The sequence below is a fragment of the Nilaparvata lugens genome, chromosome X (assembly GCF_014356525.2).
Source record: "Nilaparvata lugens isolate BPH chromosome X, ASM1435652v1, whole genome shotgun sequence".
In the NCBI taxonomy this organism is placed as follows: Eukaryota; Metazoa; Arthropoda; class Insecta; order Hemiptera; family Delphacidae; genus Nilaparvata; species Nilaparvata lugens.
Window position 1 is genome coordinate 74895226 of NC_052518.1, and position 20957 is coordinate 74916182.

Consider the following 20957-nt stretch of genomic DNA (forward strand, 5'->3'; position numbering starts at 1 on the left):
AACTGGCAAAGGGACTGCCCAAAATACACAAATGAGTCAAAGAATCTTAATTACTAGAGCTTATATACTATTCCAGGTGCTGTATCAGCTACTCTACCATAACAATGGGTATAACTGGCATAGAGACTGCCAAAAATACACAAATGAGATAAAGAATCTTAATTACTAGTGCTTATATACTATTCCAGGTGCTGTATCAGCTACTATATCATAACAATGGGTATAACTAGCATAGTGACTGCCCAAAATGAGACAAAGAATCTTAATTACTAGAGCTTATATACCATTCCAAGTGCTGTATCAGCTACTATATCATAACAATGGGTATAACTAGCATAGTGACTGCCCAAAATGAGACAAAGAATCTTAATTACTAGAGCTTATATACTATTCCAAGTGCTGTATCAGCTACTATACGATACCAATGGGTATAACTGGAATTGTAACTGCCCAAAATACACAAATGAAACAAAGAATCTCAATTACTAGAGCTTATATACTATTCCAAGTGCTGTATCAGCTACTATATCATAACAATGAGTATAACTGGCATAGTGACTGCCCAAAATACACAAATGAGACAAAGAATCTAAATTACTAGAGCTTATATACTATTCCAAGTGCTGTTCAGGTACTATACGATAACAATGGGTATAACTGGCATAGTGACTGCCCAAAATGAGACAAAGAATCTTACTAGAGCTTATCTACTATTCCAAGTACTGTATCAGCTACTATATGATAACACTGGGTATAACTGGCATAGGGACTGCCCAAAATACACAAAAGAGACAAAGAATCTTAATTATTACTAGAGCTTATATACTATTCCAGGTGCTGTGTCAGCTACTATACGATAACAATGGGTATAACTGGCATAGGGACTGCCCAAAATACAGAAATGTGACAAAGAATCTTAATTACTGGTGCTTATATACTTATCCAAGTGCTGTATCTGCTACTATACCATAACAATGGGTATGACTAGCATAGGGACTGCCCAAAATATACAAATGAGATAAAGAATCTTAATTATTACTAGAGCTTATATACTATTCCAGGTGCTGTATCAGCTACTATACGATAACAATGGGTATAACTAGCATAGTGACTGCCAAAAATACACAAATGAGACAAAGACTCTTAATTACTAAAGCTTTCATTTATTTATTTTCTTATTTATTATTTCATCACATTACATCATAATATTGGGAATACTCCCACTTGATATTTGATATACTATTCCAAGTGCTGTATCAGCTACTATATCATAACAATGGGTATAACTGGCATAGGGACTGCCCAAAATACACAAATGTGACAAAGATTCTTAATTACTAGAGCTTATATACTATTCCAAGTGCTGTATCAGCTACTATATCATAACAATGGGCATAACCAGCATAGTGACTGCCCAAAATAAGACAAAGAATCTTAATTACTAGAGCTTATATATTATTCCAAGTGCTGTATCAGCTACTATATCATAACAATGGGTATAACTGGCATAGTGACTGCCCAAAATACACAAATGAGACAAAGAATCTTTATTACTAGAGCTTATATACTATTCCTAGTGCTGTATCAGCTACTATACCATAACAATGGGTATAACTGGCATAGGAACTGCCCAAAATACACAAATGAGACGAAGAATCTTAATTTCTAGAGCTTATATACTATTCCAAGTGCTGTATCAGCTACTATACGATAACAATGGGTATAACTGACATAGTGATATAATAATAATGACTACTGACGACATTTTTTGGTGTTTCAATTCATGGGCACCCCTGCTTCAGGGCTACTTGACGAATGTGGACAGTGGCAAATGTGCACAAGAATAATTTTGTGACATGAGCACAGCGTTCATCAAAGGATATAGGAAGGGTCTCGTCTACCTGAACTAACATTCAGAAAACAGGACAAACTGGAAGTAAAGTGATAATACTCAGTATATCAGTCGACTTTTGTCACATTGTTGTTCATATTTAGTTGAGAATAACTTGCATTTAGAAGTGAGACTATCTATTTGAAAATTTCAAAGATAAATAATTCTAAACTTATATTATATTTTCTTTTAGAACTCCCATTAGGAACTAGAAAGTATTATAATGGATTATATAGGAATATTTATTTGAATTATATGATTATTTCACTGGAAACTTATTAGGATGTAATTTTCATAGGGAGTCAGGTCTCACAAGGTGTCAAACTATCAAGCAATACCCGATAACTGATAAAACTTCAATCACAATTATTGTTTTCCATCACAGTCCTTCCGAGTTTTGTACTGGCTAGTAATTGATTCACATTTCAGGTGTTATTGATTATTGTGGTTGAAAGTGGAGAGGATAGCTGGTGCAACTCTAAGTCTTAGCACAGGGAATGAGCCTGAGATTTTCCAATGAAAGATGAATTGCTCCAAAAAGATAATACAGAGAATCTTAATTACTAGAGCTTATATATTATTCCAAGTGCTGTATCAGCTACTATATCATAACAATGGGTATAACTGGCATAGTGACTGCCCAAAATACACAAATGAGACAAAGAATCTTAATTACTAGAGCTTATATACTATTCCAAGTGCTGTATCAGCTACTATACCATAACAATGGGTATAACTGGCATAGGAACTGCCCAAAATACACAAATGAGACGAAGAATCTTAATTTCTAGAGCTTATATACTATTCCAAGTGCTGTATCAGCTACTATACGATAACAATGGGTATAACTGACATAGTGATATAATAATAATGACTACTGACGACATTTTTTGGTGTTTCAATTCATGGGCACCCCTGCTTCAGGGCTACTTGACGAATGTGGACAGTGGCAAATGTGCACAAGAATAATTTTGTGACATGAGCACAGCGTTCATCAAAGGATATAGGAAGGGTCTCGTCTACCTGAACTAACATTCAGAAAACAGGACAAACTGGAAGTAAAGTGATAATACTCAGTATATCAGTCGACTTTTGTCACATTGTTGTTCATATTTAGTTGAGAATAACTTGCATTTAGAAGTGAGACTATCTATTTGAAAATTTCAAAGATAAATAATTCTAAACTTATATTATATTTTCTTTTAGAACTCCCATTAGGAACTAGAAAGTATTATAATGGATTATATAGGAATATTTATTTGAATTATATGATTATTTCACTGGAAACTTATTAGGATGTAATTTTCATAGGGAGTCAGGTCTCACAAGGTGTCAAACTATCAAGCAATACCCGATAACTGATAAAACTTCAATCACAATTATTGTTTTCCATCACAGTCCTTCCGAGTTTTGTACTGGCTAGTAATTGATTCACATTTCAGGTGTTATTGATTATTGTGGTTGAAAGTGGAGAGGATAGCTGGTGCAACTCTAAGTCTTAGCACAGGGAATGAGCCTGAGATTTTCCAATGAAAGATGAATTGCTCCAAAAAGATAATACAGAGAATCCTTATTCAGCTGGTGCTACTGTCCAAGTACAGGATATGAGCCTGGGTTTTCTCTGATTGAACACCTATTTCTCCCATTGCCCCATGTGACAACACAGAAATACAAAAATTATATAGATCTGAATGAGAGTAAATATTCTGGATTAGCAGAGTGCAAAACTGTCTTGGATTAACAAATGAATCAGACAGAATAAAATTCTGGTTTCTCCATTGAAGGCCTCTTTTCACATTTTTTTTCAAGTTCACGTCTTGACTCAATATTTCTTTCTCAAAAATAATTTGACAGTTTATTGGGGAACCTATTATAATAAGAAACACTACTTTTCTGTTGCTTCAAAATGTTGGTCCGTCATATTGAAACCACCATTTTTAACTGCTTCAAAGTTATTTTCATTCAAAGATAGGTACTAATGAATAGTACAAAAATGAGATAAACGTTGGTCTAACAATACAAACTGAAAAATATAAACTATCAAAATCCACTTTTTCAAGTGTTATAATATAGTAACCCTTATAGTAACAACATCTACTCACATATTTAACACTTTGAACAAGAAAGTTTGATCTGTCAGATTTTAATGAACCTACTCATTTATTTCATTTTTGTATGATTTATTACTATATTTAAATGTAAATAGCTTTGAAACGGTTCAAGATATCAATATGTGATTTTCGCCATTCATTTCCTATCAACTTATAATGGAACATAACAATTAAGTGATAGAAAAGTCCCCTGTCAAATTATCCTTGTGAAAGAAATATTGAGCAGTTTCCATAATTTTCTCTCTATATAATAATATTAAATACGAGGAACGTTAGTAATGTATGAGTAAGATCAGTTTTGCGATGGAGAAAGGAAAAGTGCAGATAATACATCTATTATATTATTGACATGAGTAGATGTTAATATGAGAGTTCTATTCCACTCACTAGAGACATAGTTTTAAGCAGAGAAATAAGTACATTTTCAACCAATAGTCTCCAAAAAAAATCAATTTAATTTAATTTAGAATTTATTAAATAAATCAAGAAAATTGAATTTTACTTGGAGACAAAAAGTCTCCATTTTAATTTGATTTAGAATTTAATTTTTATTTTTTAATTTTTTATTAGAATTTTAAATTTTAAAAAATTATGAAAATTCTCTCATTTCTAATATAGGATATTTATCATCATCTTCTAAACCTGATAAAACTAATTTTATTTTAAGTTTATTAGATTCTTTAATAGATTTTTCATCAAACATTTCTAAATACTTTTTTGGTAAATATGTTATAAATTCTTCTAATTCAACTGACATGAAACATCCATTATTTTTTGTTTTGATTTTTTTAATATTTAAAATTTCATATTCTTTATTAATTTCTAACTCTTTTATTTTTTTAGTTATCTTAATTTTTCCATAATTATTGAATTGTTTTATTAATGAAGACATTTTTATATTTCTATTTATATGGAAAAAATTTTAAGATATTTTATATTTTTATAAATCATTATATTGATACTTGAATCTATTATAATATTTATTATTTATTGAAGATATATGTTTGAAAAGTTCAGACCATCTATCTGTATCAAGAATAATTTTATCATTTCCATTTTGTAAAACTATTTCAGTTTTTTCTCTAACTCCTTTTATAAATACTTGAAATGATTCTGTTAAATTGAATGTTTTAATTTGTTCCATTTATTAAGAAAAAATTTATTTAATAAGAAAAATACATCCATCATCTTGAAAAATTACTTCATAATTTTTAAGATAATGGATGTATTTTTCTTATTAAATAAATGGATGAGCTTATTCATTGTCATAAATGTAAAAAGAAAACTAAAAATAAGAATTCAGAAATAGTTCAAACTAGTAATGGATTATATAGAATAGCAGCTAAATGTTTGGTATGTAAAACTAATAAAAGTAAATTCATAAAATCACCAGTAACTAAAGAAATTATTGAAAATAATTCAACTAAGGAAGAAGAAAAAATTGAAGCTATTGAAATACATAAACCAGTTATAAAAAAATTTAAAAGAAGAAAAATTTTAACATTAGGAATTGATGATTTATGGGCTATAGATCTTATGATATTTGATAAATATCATGAAGAAAATGATGGATATAAATATATTTTGAATGTTATAGATACATTTTCAAAGTATGTATGGGTTGAACCATTGAAAAAGAAAAATGGATTAGAAGTTTCTAAAGCATTTGAAAAAATTTTAAATAATACTAAAAAAGTTAATCATAAATCTCCAAATCTTATACATTCTGATAAAGGTCTTGAATTTAGAAATAAAGAATTTAATCAATTATTAAAAAAATATAAAATAAAATTATATCATACTGAAAATGAAGAAAAAAGTGCAATAATTGAAAGATTTAATAGAACATTAAATAATAAATTGAAAATTATTTTTGAAATAAATAAAAATTTTAGATGGATTGATGACTTACAAAATATTATTATAAATTATAATAATACAAAACATAGTACTATAAAAATGAATCCTATAGATGTAAATAAGAATAATGAGGTTGTATTATTGAATACTGTTTATAATTTCAAAACTTCAAATAATATTATTAAACCAAAATTTGAAATAGATGATTCCATCATTTAAAAAATCATTTGAGAATAAATATAAAAATAATTGGACTAGAGAAATTTTTATTATTACTAAAATTATCTATACAGATCCTATAACATATAAATTGAAAGATTTAAATAATGAAGATATAATTGGTAGTTTTTATGAAGATGAATTGAAGAAAACATTATTATAAAATATATATCTATACAGATCCTATAACATATAAATTGAAAGATTTAATTAATGAAGATATAATTGGTAGTTTTTATGAAGATGAATTGAAGAAAACATTATTATAAAATATATAATTTTTTATATATAAATGGAAAATAAAAATCATATATGTTCAAGATGTAAAATAAATAATGAATACATGAAAACATGTTCAAAATGTGCAATAGATAAAACTCATGATAATTTTTATAAAAATAAACTTGTAAAAATAATATATTAAGTTGGTGTAAAGAATGTGATATTAAAAAAGTTAGAAATTACTATTATGAAAATAAAGATAAAATTTTAGAAAAAGTTAGATGTGATGTATGTGATAAATTCATTACTAAAACATATATGAAAAAACATCAAGAAATGGAAAGTCATATTTCAAATCTAAAAAAATAATTTAAGTTCTATTTAAAAGTGAATTTATATGTTCAATTTTAGATTCAAAATCTTTTAATTTATCATTTATTTCATTTTTAAGATTATTATATGTATCCTGATTTCTATCTATACTACTTTTATCAAGTTTTTCAAATAAGATATGAATAGCTTTATTAAGTTTTTCATCTAAATTTTTCATAAAATTTTTAAAATAATCCATTGTTATAAACTCTTCATTAAGTTTTTCATCTATATTTTTTATAGAATTTTTAAAATAATCCAATGTTATAGACTCTTTCATTATATTATCAATTTTATGTTTACATTCTTTTATAATATTTTGTAATTCATCAATTTCAAATTTTTGTTCTGATTTTATATCATCACCAAATTGATTAAATATCAATGAATGATAAGAAACCATATTTATTATTAAAAATTTTTTGTGAAATTATTTTTAAATTACATCCTTCTGAAAATAATTTCAAAGCATATAAACAAAGATGTCCACATATTGGTGGATCATAATCGTTTTGTATTTCATCTGTTGAAATAAAAATTTTATTATTCAATAAATATTTTTGTAATTCTAATGGTGGATTGGCATTTCCATAACTATCAAAATAAAGTACATTATTATTTTTTTTCATATAACAAGTCCAATGTGTTCCTGTAGAAAACATACTATCTAAATTAATAATTCCACATTCAATATCATATGGTTCATTCATGGGAATATTATCACGCATGAAAATTCCTTTAAAATATTTTAATTTTCTTGAATAATTTTCTAAATCACTAATAGATAATGGAGTTATTTTTTGTTTTTTTTAAAGTAAATTAGAATAAATTGAATCAATTTTTTTATTTATAAAAGATTTAAGTCCTTTACCTGTTTGATCATTTTTAATAATATCATCAAGTTCTTTATCAATTAAATTACGTAACCAAGGAACAAGTTTTTCTTTAATTAGAGGAGCTAAATCATTTCTTAAATAAGGTGTTACAGTTTTAACTAGAGTAATATTATTTTCAGCTTTTGTTATTAAATCATTTAATAGACCATTACCAATTTGATTATATAATAAGGATAATCTTATACCTTTTTTATTTTTTAAAGCTTTATTTAAATTTTTATATTGTACATTAGTTAATAAAATTTCATTTTCACCTGATGATAATTGATCATATTTTAATCCTATTGTTATAGTTTTATGTTTCTTTTGTGCTATTCTAAAATTATTTTTTTGTCTTTCTGATAAATTGACTTTATGTTTTATTAAATCCATTTATTACTAAAAGAATTTTAATAAAACAATTTAAATCATATTAACAGTATTTCTATTAATATCATATATAAAATGCATTTCTGAAAATACAATTACATAAGCTATTGTTCCATTATTATTATTTGGAGCAGTTACAGGAGATGCAAAATCAAGTTCAATCAATATATCATTTTTAGTATTTCCTACATTTTTTGGATGTAAATGTGTATCAATTACAACTATTGGATATGTATTTATAAATTCTTCATATCCAAGATATACATAATCATCTCTAAACATGACTCTTTTAAAGTTTTGGTACATGTCATAGAGAATAGATGTATTTTTATTTTGAAAATCTATATTTTCTAATTCATTTGGATATCTTTCACCATTTATTTTAACTATAGCATTTTTCAATTTAACTTGATCAAATGTTGAAGGATTCTTTTTTTGATCATTCAATTTATCAGTTTGTAGACATATGATTATAAATTTAGGATTGTAAACATTTCTAAAAGAATTAGTTATTTCAAAACTAAAAGAAGATCCAAAAACTCCTTTTTTATCAATGGTTTGCCATTGGAAGTAATCATATTTTAATTTTTTATTATCACTTAATGATTTTAAATTATTAATCAATTGAATTTTAGCTGTACTTGAAAATTCTACAATTGGGACTCTTAATATGAAAGTTTCAATAACTATCTTTCCTTCTTGTGGTTCTATTGATCCATCTGTTGTATCTTTCCATCTGAATATAGCATCATTATCTTCAGATCTGGTAAATATTATTTCAAATCCTCCTTTGAACATTGGATATCTAAGATGATCAAAAAATCCTAAACCTAATTGACTTAATGTACATAATATTTCAAATTTTCCACTAGTAAATTTAGAAACAAATCCTGTATTACTAATTGTTTGTTTTTGAGAATTATGATAACTTACTAATCCTTTTACAGTACTTGTAATTCCTGGAAAATCAACAAAATCAATTAATGTATTATGTTTTTTCAATTCAATTCTTGAAAATAGATATGGTAAAAAATTATCAATCAATTTAATTGTTGAATTATCTTCATAATCACCTCCTCCAGCTTTTTTAATTAATTTACCAGTTACATGAATTTGAAATTTAGAATTATAAAATGAGTCTCCATGATCTATTTTAAAAATTGTATAATTATTTGGTGAATTAAAATTTAATTCACTAACAGGATTTATAGTCCTGTATTCACTTTTAATTATATCACCAAAAAACTCATCAAATATCTTATTCATTTATTATAAAAAAATTGTATATATTTTATTTTTTAAGACCTAAATAAATAATATTATTTACATCAGGATTTACTATTAAATTATTATTTTGATCAGTAATTGAAATTACTATTTCTTGAATTTTATGTAAATTTTTTTTCAATGGAACAAATATTTTATGATTTGGTTGAATTGAAATTTTAGATCCACGAATTGTATTATGAAAAAATTGATATAGTAACTCTTTCTCATTATGTTTATGTGAATGATTTTCATGATTACTAAGACTCTTTTCTACTAAATTACAATGTATTTCAATTACATCAACTGATCTTAAATTTTGAATTTTTTCATTATAGAATGTATCACGATAAATTATATCATTTTTTGTTAATCCTAATAAATTTTTCATTGATTCTGAAAATCCAAATAGATAATGAGATGTAATAAATTGAATTTTATTATCATCTCTACTAATAATAACATTATAATCTTCATTTTCCATATGAATATTTATGAGTGTTTGTATTCTTTCTAAAGTATAGTAATTTTTTGGAAAATTAATAGTTTTATAATTTTTTTCTTTCTTTTCTTTATAATATATTTGACCATCTTCTCTTAAATTATAAATATTGTTATCAGAATAAAATCCTAATAATGTTAATTTATAATTATCTTCTTCATTGATATATATTGGATGCTCCAGATGCAATCTCAATTTAGAATTTGATCCACTTAGTTTTAATAATTTCATTTATAATAAAATAATTTTGAAATAAATAATGGATATAACAAATTTTTATGAAGAAAAAATTAATAATTCATTATTACCACATCCATTGAGAGCTATTATTATTGGTAGTTCTGGTAGTGGAAAAACTAATTTATTATTAAATTTAATTTATAAAAAAGAAAGTGGCTTAAAATTTTTATATCTTTATGTTTTTAGTAAATCACTAGAACAAAGATCATATACAGATTTACAAAAACATTATCAAAAAATTGAAAATAAAATTAATAATAAAATAGCTTTTTTCTATAATTCTTGTGATGATTTAATTTCAATAGATGAATGTTATGAAAATTCATTAATTGTATTTGATGATTGTTTAATGGAAGAACAAACAAAAATTAAAGAATATTTTATAAGAGGAAGACATAAAAATATTTCATGTATCTATCTAAGTCAAAGTTATTGTCATCTAGATTTAAGAGTAATTAGAAATGATGTAAATTTATTATTTATTTTTAGACAAAATAAATGTTATACTAAACGAATTTATGATGATCATGTAGGATCAGAAATGAGTTTTAATGAATTTCAAATTTTATGTAAAAAATGTTGGGATGAACCTTATGGTTTTATCACAATAGATATGACTAGAAAATCAAATGATGGAAAATATAAACTAATGTTGAAAAATGATATATTAAATAAAAAACGTACATTTAACATTATAAAAAATTAACGTTCAAAAACATACATTTAACATTTAAAAAATTAACATTCAAAAACATACATTTAACGTTATAAAAAATTATCGTTCAAAAACATACATTTAACGTTTAAAAAATTAACGTTCAAAAACATACATTTAACGTTTAAAAAAGTTTAAAAACGTTTATTTAACTTTTTTTTAAATAATAATAAATTTTTTTATTTATAAATGAAGGATCTAAAAAATGAAGATTTGAAAAAGTTAAATCAAATTGAAAAAGATTTATTACAAAGATTCAAAGAAGGTGAAAAAGAACAAATAAAAGAAAGAGATAAAATTGAACAAAAGAGTAAACTTATTAAAAAAGATCCATATAATGGACCAGAATTTGATGAATTATTATTAAATCCAAAAAATGATGAAATATCATTATCTAAAGCTAAATATGTTTATGATTTAGAAAAAAAACTTAAAGATGAGTTTAAATCTAATCATATTCGTGAAGGACTAGAATTAAAAGAAAGAGAAAAGAAATATGAACCTATTATTAATGCTTTAAAAGAAAATAGAATTAATGATGATAGAAAAGTTGAAAATTCAAAAGATATTCAAATTTTTAATCCAAACATAGTTAGTACTCCATTTCGAAAAATTCAATTTGAAGATGAAGATGAAAATGATTTTCATTATAATGAATCTATATCTACAATTTAAGATCCAATAACACCTGAAAAAGAAACTTTTAAAACTAATAAATCTTTGAAAAAAATCATGGAATCATCTATTATTAATATTGGATCAATTGCTTCAAAATTTTTACCAAGAGCACATGATAAACAATTTGGTATTTGGTATGATGAAGATATTGAAGAATGGAAAATTGGTAATTATCCTATGACTGTTGATATAGATGATATTATAATAAAATATAATGAAAATGAAGAAAAATATAAAGGTACAGAAGGTTTATGGAGACTTAACTAGAAATGATTATTTAGAACGTGAAATGTTTACAAATGATGATTGGAATAATTATAAGAATATCATGATAAAAACTTATTCTCTATTTCAAAATAATGATCCAAAAAGTAGAAAACCAAAATCAAGTAAAGGTAGAAAATGGAAATTAGTTAAAACTATTTGGGAAGAACTTATTAATCAGAAAGGATCTGGAGTATTAGAATTTAATCATCAACCAATTGAATATGGATATGTTAATAATTTAAATGAATTACTTAAAAGACTTAATTATATTTCAGCTCAAGAAAATGCTGGAAATAATAGTTTTCATAATGAAAAAATGTCTTTAGTTAAATTTATGAATGATAGACTTACAGAAATAATTGATACACCAAATAGTACTAAATATTTAATTAGATGTATGTCTTTATTACCTGAAAATGTTATAGGATCTGGTTTAGTTAATGATATTATAAATAATTTACCTTTAGAGTTCCATTATCCAGGTGCAAATTTCTGTGGTCCAGGAACAATACTTAAAGAAAGATTAGAAAGAGGTGATAAAGGAATTAATCCAACTGATGAATTTTGTAAGGAACATGATATATTTTATTCAAATAATAGAACTCCAGAACAAAGATGGATAGCTGATAAAAAATTAGAAGATCAAGCTTTAAATCGTTTATTTTCAAAAGATGCTACTTTAAATGAAAGAGCTATGGATTTAGTTATTGCTCCTACAATGTGGGCTAAAAGAAAATTAGGATTTGGTTTAAATAGCTCTTCATTAATATATTCCGATGAATGAAATATTAAATTTTTTGAAAAAAATCATTTTATTAAAAAATTATTTTTTAAAATAATAATTTTTAAATAATTCCTCCAAATTTTTTTTAAAAATTATTTATTATTTTATATTTTTATGACCCCATGGTAAAGTATTTATTTTATCTTTTAATATGTATCTTTTTTCATCTTTTGAACTTAAAGCTAATTTATTCAAACTTATTGTGTATAATTCATGTTTATAACTTCTAATACAATTCATTTCTCTATACTCTTCTTTATCTTCAAATAAACATTTCTTAAAATTTCCATTTTTATGTATCTATTTTTAGTATTTTCATCTAATTCATCTAATTTTATATTTTTGTTCATTAATAAACATTTTTTAATACCTTTACATTTTAATTCATTTTTATTATTTGAAAACATATAACTATAGCATTTAGATCTTAATCCACAAAACTCTTCTAAAGGTATACCATTCAATTCATCTTTAAATTTTCCAATTACTTTCTTATTTTTATCATTATAACATTCATGATTCTTATCATAATCACTTGTATCAAATTCTTTTTGATTATTTTTTATTATTTCATAAGGATCTTTACTCATTTCTAAAAAGAAACTATCTGTATCCATGTATAATAAATTAGCATCTGGATCATATTTTTTAATTTTATCATAATAAAATTGATACATTAATAATTTAGATAAATCTAAAACTGAAAATCCAATATAAATTGGTTTATCAAATTTAACCTTTTGTTTATGAAAATGTATAGCAATACAATCATCATCAAATATTTTGAATCCTTTAAAATTAGATTTTTTAGAAAATTTGTATGATGATTCTTCATCACCTAATTTTATTTCTAATCTATTTCTTACATTCTCCATCGTCTTTCCAAATACACTGTTACACATAAGTTTATAAAAGTCCTTTTCAAAATCACTTTTACTTTTAGCTCTCATATTTGTATTAAAATTTATATATTCTTCCATAAAATTACTTTGTTTAAATTCTATAACTCTATTAATATTTTCTAAAATCATACCTTTCTCTAAATAATATTTTAATTTCTAATGTGAACAACATAATTATTTTTATCATAAAGAGTTGTACATAATCTTTTATTATAATGTTCAGGAGCTAAAGGTAAATCTTTATGATTATCATGCAATTCTTCTGGATATTTTAAATCTACTTCAAAAATATATCCAACATCATCATTTTCATCATAATTTTTAATTATATCTTCCCATTCATCCAAATTTCTAATATCTGAATTTATAAATTGTAAATCTTTATATGGTAATTTTTGTGATAAGGCCCAACCATATAAATTGTTCGCATTGATATAGAATAAATAATTTTGTTTTTTATTTGGATTATAATTTTTTATATATTTATTATTTGCATTAGAATATCTAGTTATACATTGTGAAATACCACCTCTAATTCCTTTTTCAATCATTAAATACATGTTATAATCATGTATTAAATCTAGTTCTATTTTTATAAGTTTTAACATTGCATCCCATGCTAATGATGGAGCTTTTAGATAATGAGCAGGATCTAATTTATACAACAATCTCTAAAATTTTCAAATATATCAGCTAATAATAATACATCTTGTATATTATATAAATCAGAATAATTTCCTAAATTTTTATTTTTTAATTTATTCCATACCATTTTATAATGTAAATAATCTTTTGTATTTATACCTTCATGATTCAAACAACTATAAAACTTATCTTGTTCTAAAATTTTATTATATTCTAATTTTTCAAAATCATCAATAAACTCATATGGAAATATTCCTTTACCACTTAAAATATTAAAAATTTGATCTTAATCATTATCTTCTCTTTTAATAATCTCATTTAAAACTTTTCCATTTTTTATAAAATTATTTATATGCTTACAATCTTCTTTTTTTAGTGATTTTGCTAATTTTTCAATTGATGAAGCCATAAATCTGAATGTATCAACAAATGAAAATTTTATATTTTTTCTTGGTTTATTATCTTCACCAAATTCATAACAATATCCTGATTTGACTGAATAATTAATATATTTTTCATCAGTATTAGCTATAAGATCTACCTTTTTATATTTTTTAGATAACTCTCTTATATATAAATGAGTATCATATCCACTCATATTATGACAATAAATAGGTATAGTTTGTGGAAGTTTAAAATTCAAATTACAAATTGAATGAGCTGCACCTATATATTTTCCACTTAAATGGCAGTGATCTCTTACTTTTTCATAATTTATATCATCATTAAAAGGTTTTTCACAAATATGACAAATTTTAGTTTTTTGAAATTCTATTTCTTCATATTTAGTTAATTCCATTGGAATTTGATTTTCAGAATTATATTTGTATGCTATTTTTTTAGCAATTTTTTCTAAATTTTCAAATAAATATTCTGGAATTTTTTCTAATTCATCTTCATTTTTAGCTCTATAACAAATTGGTTTATAAAATATATTTTCTGCTCTATTAACTAAATAAATTGTAAAACAATATGGAATATGTTTTTGAATTTTAGTTGTAGAAGAATTATTTGGATTATTTTTACAATGATCAATTTTTTGTAATATACTTTCAAAATCTAAATAAATTACAAATGGATGTTCAATTTTTTTATTATAATTTTTAAAATAAACTGTTCATCCTTCTTGTGGCATAATAGGTTTAACCGCTTCATGATTTTTACAAATTTCTAAATGTTCATCCAATTTATATTCTGAATGAAAATGTGATAAACATCTTCTACAAATAAATAATTTACCATTATGTTTGGAAACTTGATCATTCAATAATCTACTCATATTTTTTATTAAGCAATAATGGGAGTTATCATCTTTTTTTATGTATAATAAATTAATTTCCAACTCTGAATCATAAATTTCAGATATTTGTAATGGAATAATACTATCTTTATCTGAAGTATAAACATTAATAGATAAAGTTGGATAATTTTCATAATTTTCTAATGATCTTTTTTCAAATATTCTTATATTTTTTAATGATATGGGAAATTCTAATCCTTTAAAAATTCTATCATTTATGTATTTTTCATATTGTTTCACCCTTTCTGGATGCATTGAATTTATTCCATTATGGAGATCAATTGCACAACGAATTGAATAAATAAAACAATAATTATCTTTATTAGTGAAATTTATACATGCTTTTTTATTTTTAATATTTTCTGGTAATTCAAAATATGAACCTGCATTTAATGAATCTTCTTTATTTAATCTTAAAATTGAACTTTCACAATTTGATAATGACCATCCTGATCCTGAATTAGGTTGATACCTAGATTCTCTTGATAAAATATCTTTAAATTGATTATCAATAAATTCATCAATATCTAAAATGAAAGTAGAAGTTTTAGTTGTGAAATATTTTGTAGTATTCTGTGTTACCTTTAAATCATTTGGATTTTTCCTTTCATAAATACATTTTAAACTCAATTGCCCTTTAAGACTCTTATTAATTTTAAGCATCTCATTAATTTTTGATTTTAATTCTTTTCTTTGACTATTTAAATATTCTTCAATATTATTATTGATAGAATTATTTTTTAAAGTATATTCACTAAATAAACTATTTTTACTTCTTTTAGTATTTATTTCTTTCCTTTTTTTACTATTAATTGCTATAATCAATTCATTTCTACTTTTATTTTTTGTTTCAATATTATTTTTATTAGCTAAATCAATTATATAATTATTATTTCTTAATCCTAATCTTTCTGGAAATTTTTCAATTTTTTCTAATCTATTAATAAGTTGTGCTCTACTTAAATTATTAAATTGTTTATAGATTTTTTATTAGCTAATTCTTTCAATTTTTCAATATTATATGATTCATGATTAATTGGATTCTTCTTAATTTGTTCTAAAGCATCTATATTCATTCTATCATAATTAAAAATAGAATTTAATTTAGCCCATTCTCTTAATTCATTTAATTTTTTAAATTCTAATTGAACTTTATCTTTATGCTTTTTAGAATCTAAATGTTTGGTGTAAGTTTTTTTATTTAATAATTCACTATTACAAAGTGTACAAGTTATTTTATTTGAGTTACTCATGATTTCTGTTATCTATTTATTAAGAAAAAATTTAAGGTAAAATATTTTTTAGTTTCTCAAAAAACATTTAGAGCTAAATGAGAATTATATGGATCAAAGTACTTCCCTTGAAACTAAATGGATCACTTGAAAATAAGTTGAGTGAAAATAATGAACTGCACTGAACAAAATGAAACACAAGACTGAATGTTTCGGGTGTATGATATCAACTTCCTACTTTGATTATAATTTCCTTTGTAGTTACATTCTTTCCTCATTCATAATATTGAATTGTATTCTCTAGCATTCTTTTCAATTATTCATGAATGTGGAAAAATAAATGAATCCTATTGAATAAATCTTAATTTATGAATCTTCAAAAATGGATCTAATTCATGTATCTTGAAAATGGATCTAATTTATTTAACTTAAAAATGGATCTAATTCATGTATCTTGAAAAATGGATCTAATTTATTTAAATTAAAAATGGATCTAATTCATGTATCTTGAAAAATGGATCTAATTTATTTAACTTAAAAATGGATCTGATTTATTTAACTTAAAAATAGGATCTAATTCATGAACTCAATTAATCTAATAATTTAATTTATTAATTTATAAAATAATATAATAGATCAACTTATTCATGAATCTTAATTAATTAATAATTATAACAATAATAATTTATTCATGAATCTTAATTAATGAAAGAATTATATTATTGAAATATTTTAAAAAATTAAATAATAATTTATAAAATTTATAAAATAAATATAAAAATAAAATATATTTTTTATTTATTAATATATATTATTTATTTATTTATTATAAATTTAAATAAATAAAATTTATAAATATAAAAATAATTTATAAAATAATAGATCAACCTTATTCATAAATCTTAATTAATAAAATAATAGATCAACTTATAAAATTGATCATAGTAAGCTAAGATCAAGAATCAAATAGCATAGTTACTATAAGTCTATGTGGTGTAGTGGATAGCATGTCTGCTTGTCATGCATAAGACTCTGGGGTTCAAATCCCGGAATGGACCAAACTTTTTTTGATCAATGAAAATTATTTGAAACTTAACATTAAGAATTAAATTCAAATTTATAAAATGGTCAAGTGGTCTAGTGGTTAGAATGCTTGACTAATAAATGGGAGACTCTGGTTCAAATCCAGATGTCTCCCATTAATTATTGAGGACATAGTAAATGTCGTGAAATTACTGAACTGTTATCCAATGGGCCCAACAGATATCTAAAGCTGGCCACTGACGAGCATTCCAAACGGCGTGGCGCGGCGCGATGTCACTCCAGCTGGAACGATCCAAATCCGTAAATATTTTGTGGGTCAATTCACGAGCACTCCATTCCATCACTCCGGTAGTTGATGGTTTGTGATCAAGTATGGACGAGGAACTTCTCCTGATTTCAACAGCTGTGTGTTTGTACGTAAAAAGAAAAAAACCCAAACGGAAATGGGTGAAACGTTTATTTTCGAATAGGCGGGATCACACGCATCTGAATTTATTTCAAGATCTTAGTGTCGAACCTTCGGACTGGAAGAATTATTTGCGTATGGATGAAGATACCTACAACCATTTACTTCGTTTGGTAACACCGATGATTACAAAGAAAGATACAGTCATGAGACAGTGCATTACTCCCCATGAGATGTTGGCTGCAACTCTACGTTTCTTGGCCACCAGGATGAACTATGAAGAGCTGAAGTTCATCACAGCGATATCACCGATGAGCCTCTCATCGAGTTGAGCTTCTTAGTAACTACATCTTTTGTAGCTGTGGGATCAACAGTTTTATAAAAATCAAGGATCATCTCCAGAGCAGCGTTCCTTTTTACCTTGTCATGGTAACCAGGGTCTGTTATTTTCCACAAACAGGTATGATCCCTGTACATCTCGATCACAGAGATTACAAAATCCCGGTTCGAACTCATGACAACACAACAACACAAGAACAAAACAACAATCAAAACACGAACAAAACAGCAATCTATCCTTCCAAGTCAATGGTCTGACACACACTGAGACGGGACAACCCACAGGTTTCCACATTCCGTCGTTCCGTCGTTCCGTCGTTCCAGCATGCCATCGAGATTCCCCATTCACGAGGAGTTGGAGTGACGTAGGTTTGGCGTGGCGCGATGGATTTTCAACCGGTTGGAATTCCATGGAGCCTCGTCGCTCCACCAAAATACGAGCGCGATTCACCATTCACGTCGTTCCAATGGCACGCTACCATGCCATTTGGCTTGTTGGAACGCTCGTCAGTGGCCAGCTTTAAGTAGGTATTTTCACTAAAAATCTATGAGACTACCTAGGAGTCGTTCCTCATGGGGGTTAAAAAAAAAATAACCCCCAAAATTCCTTTCATCTCCTATATCCTTACTTCATGATCTGTATGCAAAAATTTCATCATTGATGAAATCGTCGTGTGATTATCATTGTGATCACGTAAAAGGCCATGCGTACAGATCATGAAGTAAGGATAGGAGATGAAAGGAAAATATAATCATATTTTGTTTTTTTTTTTATTAAAAAAAAAACAAAATAATTCAATAAAATGGAGACTTTTGGTCTCCAAGTAAAATTCAATTTTCTTGATTTATTTTATAAATTCTAAATTAAATTAAATTAAATTAAATTGATTTTTTTTTGGAGACTATTGGTTGAAAATGTACTTATTTCTCTGCTTAAAACTATGTCTCTAGTGAGTGGAATAGAACTCTTATATTAACATCTACTGACATGTCTTCACATATTGTAATTATTCTCTCATTTCAAAGCGGAACTTACTTTACAAATCTATATTGATCCATAGTTTCATCCTTATACTGATGATTTGGTTATATAACTTACTTGGCACTTGTGGGGAACACTTGCATAGAAGCCATCGTGAAGGCCATCACAATCGAACTCTATGTCTGGTGGTACCGCATTATAAAATGGATAGTTTGTTAGATTATGACCATTCAGCTCTCTTGGCAGATTCGGATCATAAATATAGTCTTTTTGAGGTATGCCAGTCAGTAAAGACTTTATTTTCACTTGTGTTGAGTTTGTGCTCGTACCATTCACTTCAGTCTCAGCAACTGCCTCCTGCAACATTCAAACAAAACATTAAAAACTACATCAAAGATTTGAAGTATAAAAAAAGTAACAAAAGATGTAATGCACATGTGGAGTGTAAAAATCACATTGAACAGATTGCATTCCTGAAAAGAAATTACACCAATAAGAAAATCATGAAAATATGTAAGAATTTTACATTATGGTACTAGTCCAGAATGGACGACGCATCAGGTATTTTAAAACATATACTTACTCTATTCCTTATAAAACTTTTTGGTTTGATAATGAGATTATATTTTATCTGACTCGGAACAACAATTTATCTTAGTATTTGAAATATATTTATATGAATTCTAAAATTAACGTTCTTCACTCATCAAGGTTATGCATGATTTTGTTTATGTTTCCCAGAATGTTTTTCTCATGTGATCAATGAACTGATTAATCAATCATGTGTGGCTGTCTAGATCAAAATTAAAAAAAAAATGGATTCAATGCGGAAAATTTAAATTTTAACAGCAGAAGAGACCAGTCTATATGTAATATGATTGCTCTTTATGAAGAAAAATAAATCATACCTATTAAATGAAAAAGACTAAGAAATTGTCAAAAAAACTACAGATTTATTGATACTTAGAAAGACCGGTTTCGGTTATTACACCATTGTCAATCTCTGTTTAGTTTAGTAGGTTATTACACCATTGTCAATCTCTGTTTAGTTTAGTTGAGATTGACAATGTTGTAATAATAGAAACCGATCTTTCTAAGTATCAATAAATCTGTGTTTTTTGACAATTTCTTAGTCTTTTTCATTTAATATGAATAATTACCACAATATCAACTTCTTAACTTCAGTCTGGCGGCAGCAGCCGAACGAAACAGTCGCTTCTTATCGTTTCGATTAGAAATACGGATGAAACAGTGAGAGTGAGATAGGAGCCTTCTGACTGTGCTGCATAACCAAAGAGTGATTTCGAAAACAACGGTTTATTGTGTGTAAATACAGGAATTTCAATTATATACCTATTTGTGGGATCTTAAAAGTATATATTATCACAATGTCGGTGTGCGGGAAGTGCCAGCAAACAGTAGTTAGGGCGGAGAAGGATAAAATAGAGTGTAATAGATGCGCTACTCTTTTTCACGGAAAGTGTGTGGATTTAACAGCTACTGAGATTGAGTTGCTGAGTAAAAAACCTTGGTCATGTGTGGATTGCGAGAAGGATTTTCGTTTAGCTCGTGCAAGCGATTTTTCAACTCCAGTTAGGGTGACTGATAATGTGATGAATAGTTTGTCTGTTTCTGAACTGACTGTTGATTCTTTGAATAAAATTCTCGCGAAGTTCAAAGACGACATACTGGCTGGTCAAGACAGGATTTACAAT

At 25.6% G+C, this 20957-nt stretch overlaps 1 protein-coding gene across 4 annotated transcripts in view; it reads right to left on the reverse strand.

Moving 5' to 3' along the window:
- Positions 1 to 20957, reverse strand: part of LOC111059008 (uncharacterized protein DDB_G0287625) — a 255554-nt gene that overhangs the window by 30486 nt on the left and 204111 nt on the right. For all 4 annotated transcript variants that reach the window (XM_039441621.1, XM_039441622.1, XM_039441624.1 and 1 more), the window contains one exon: positions 19360 to 19599. In XM_039441621.1, the coding sequence (XP_039297555.1) occupies positions 19360 to 19599 (240 nt within the window). The remainder of the gene's footprint in view (positions 1 to 19359; positions 19600 to 20957) is intronic.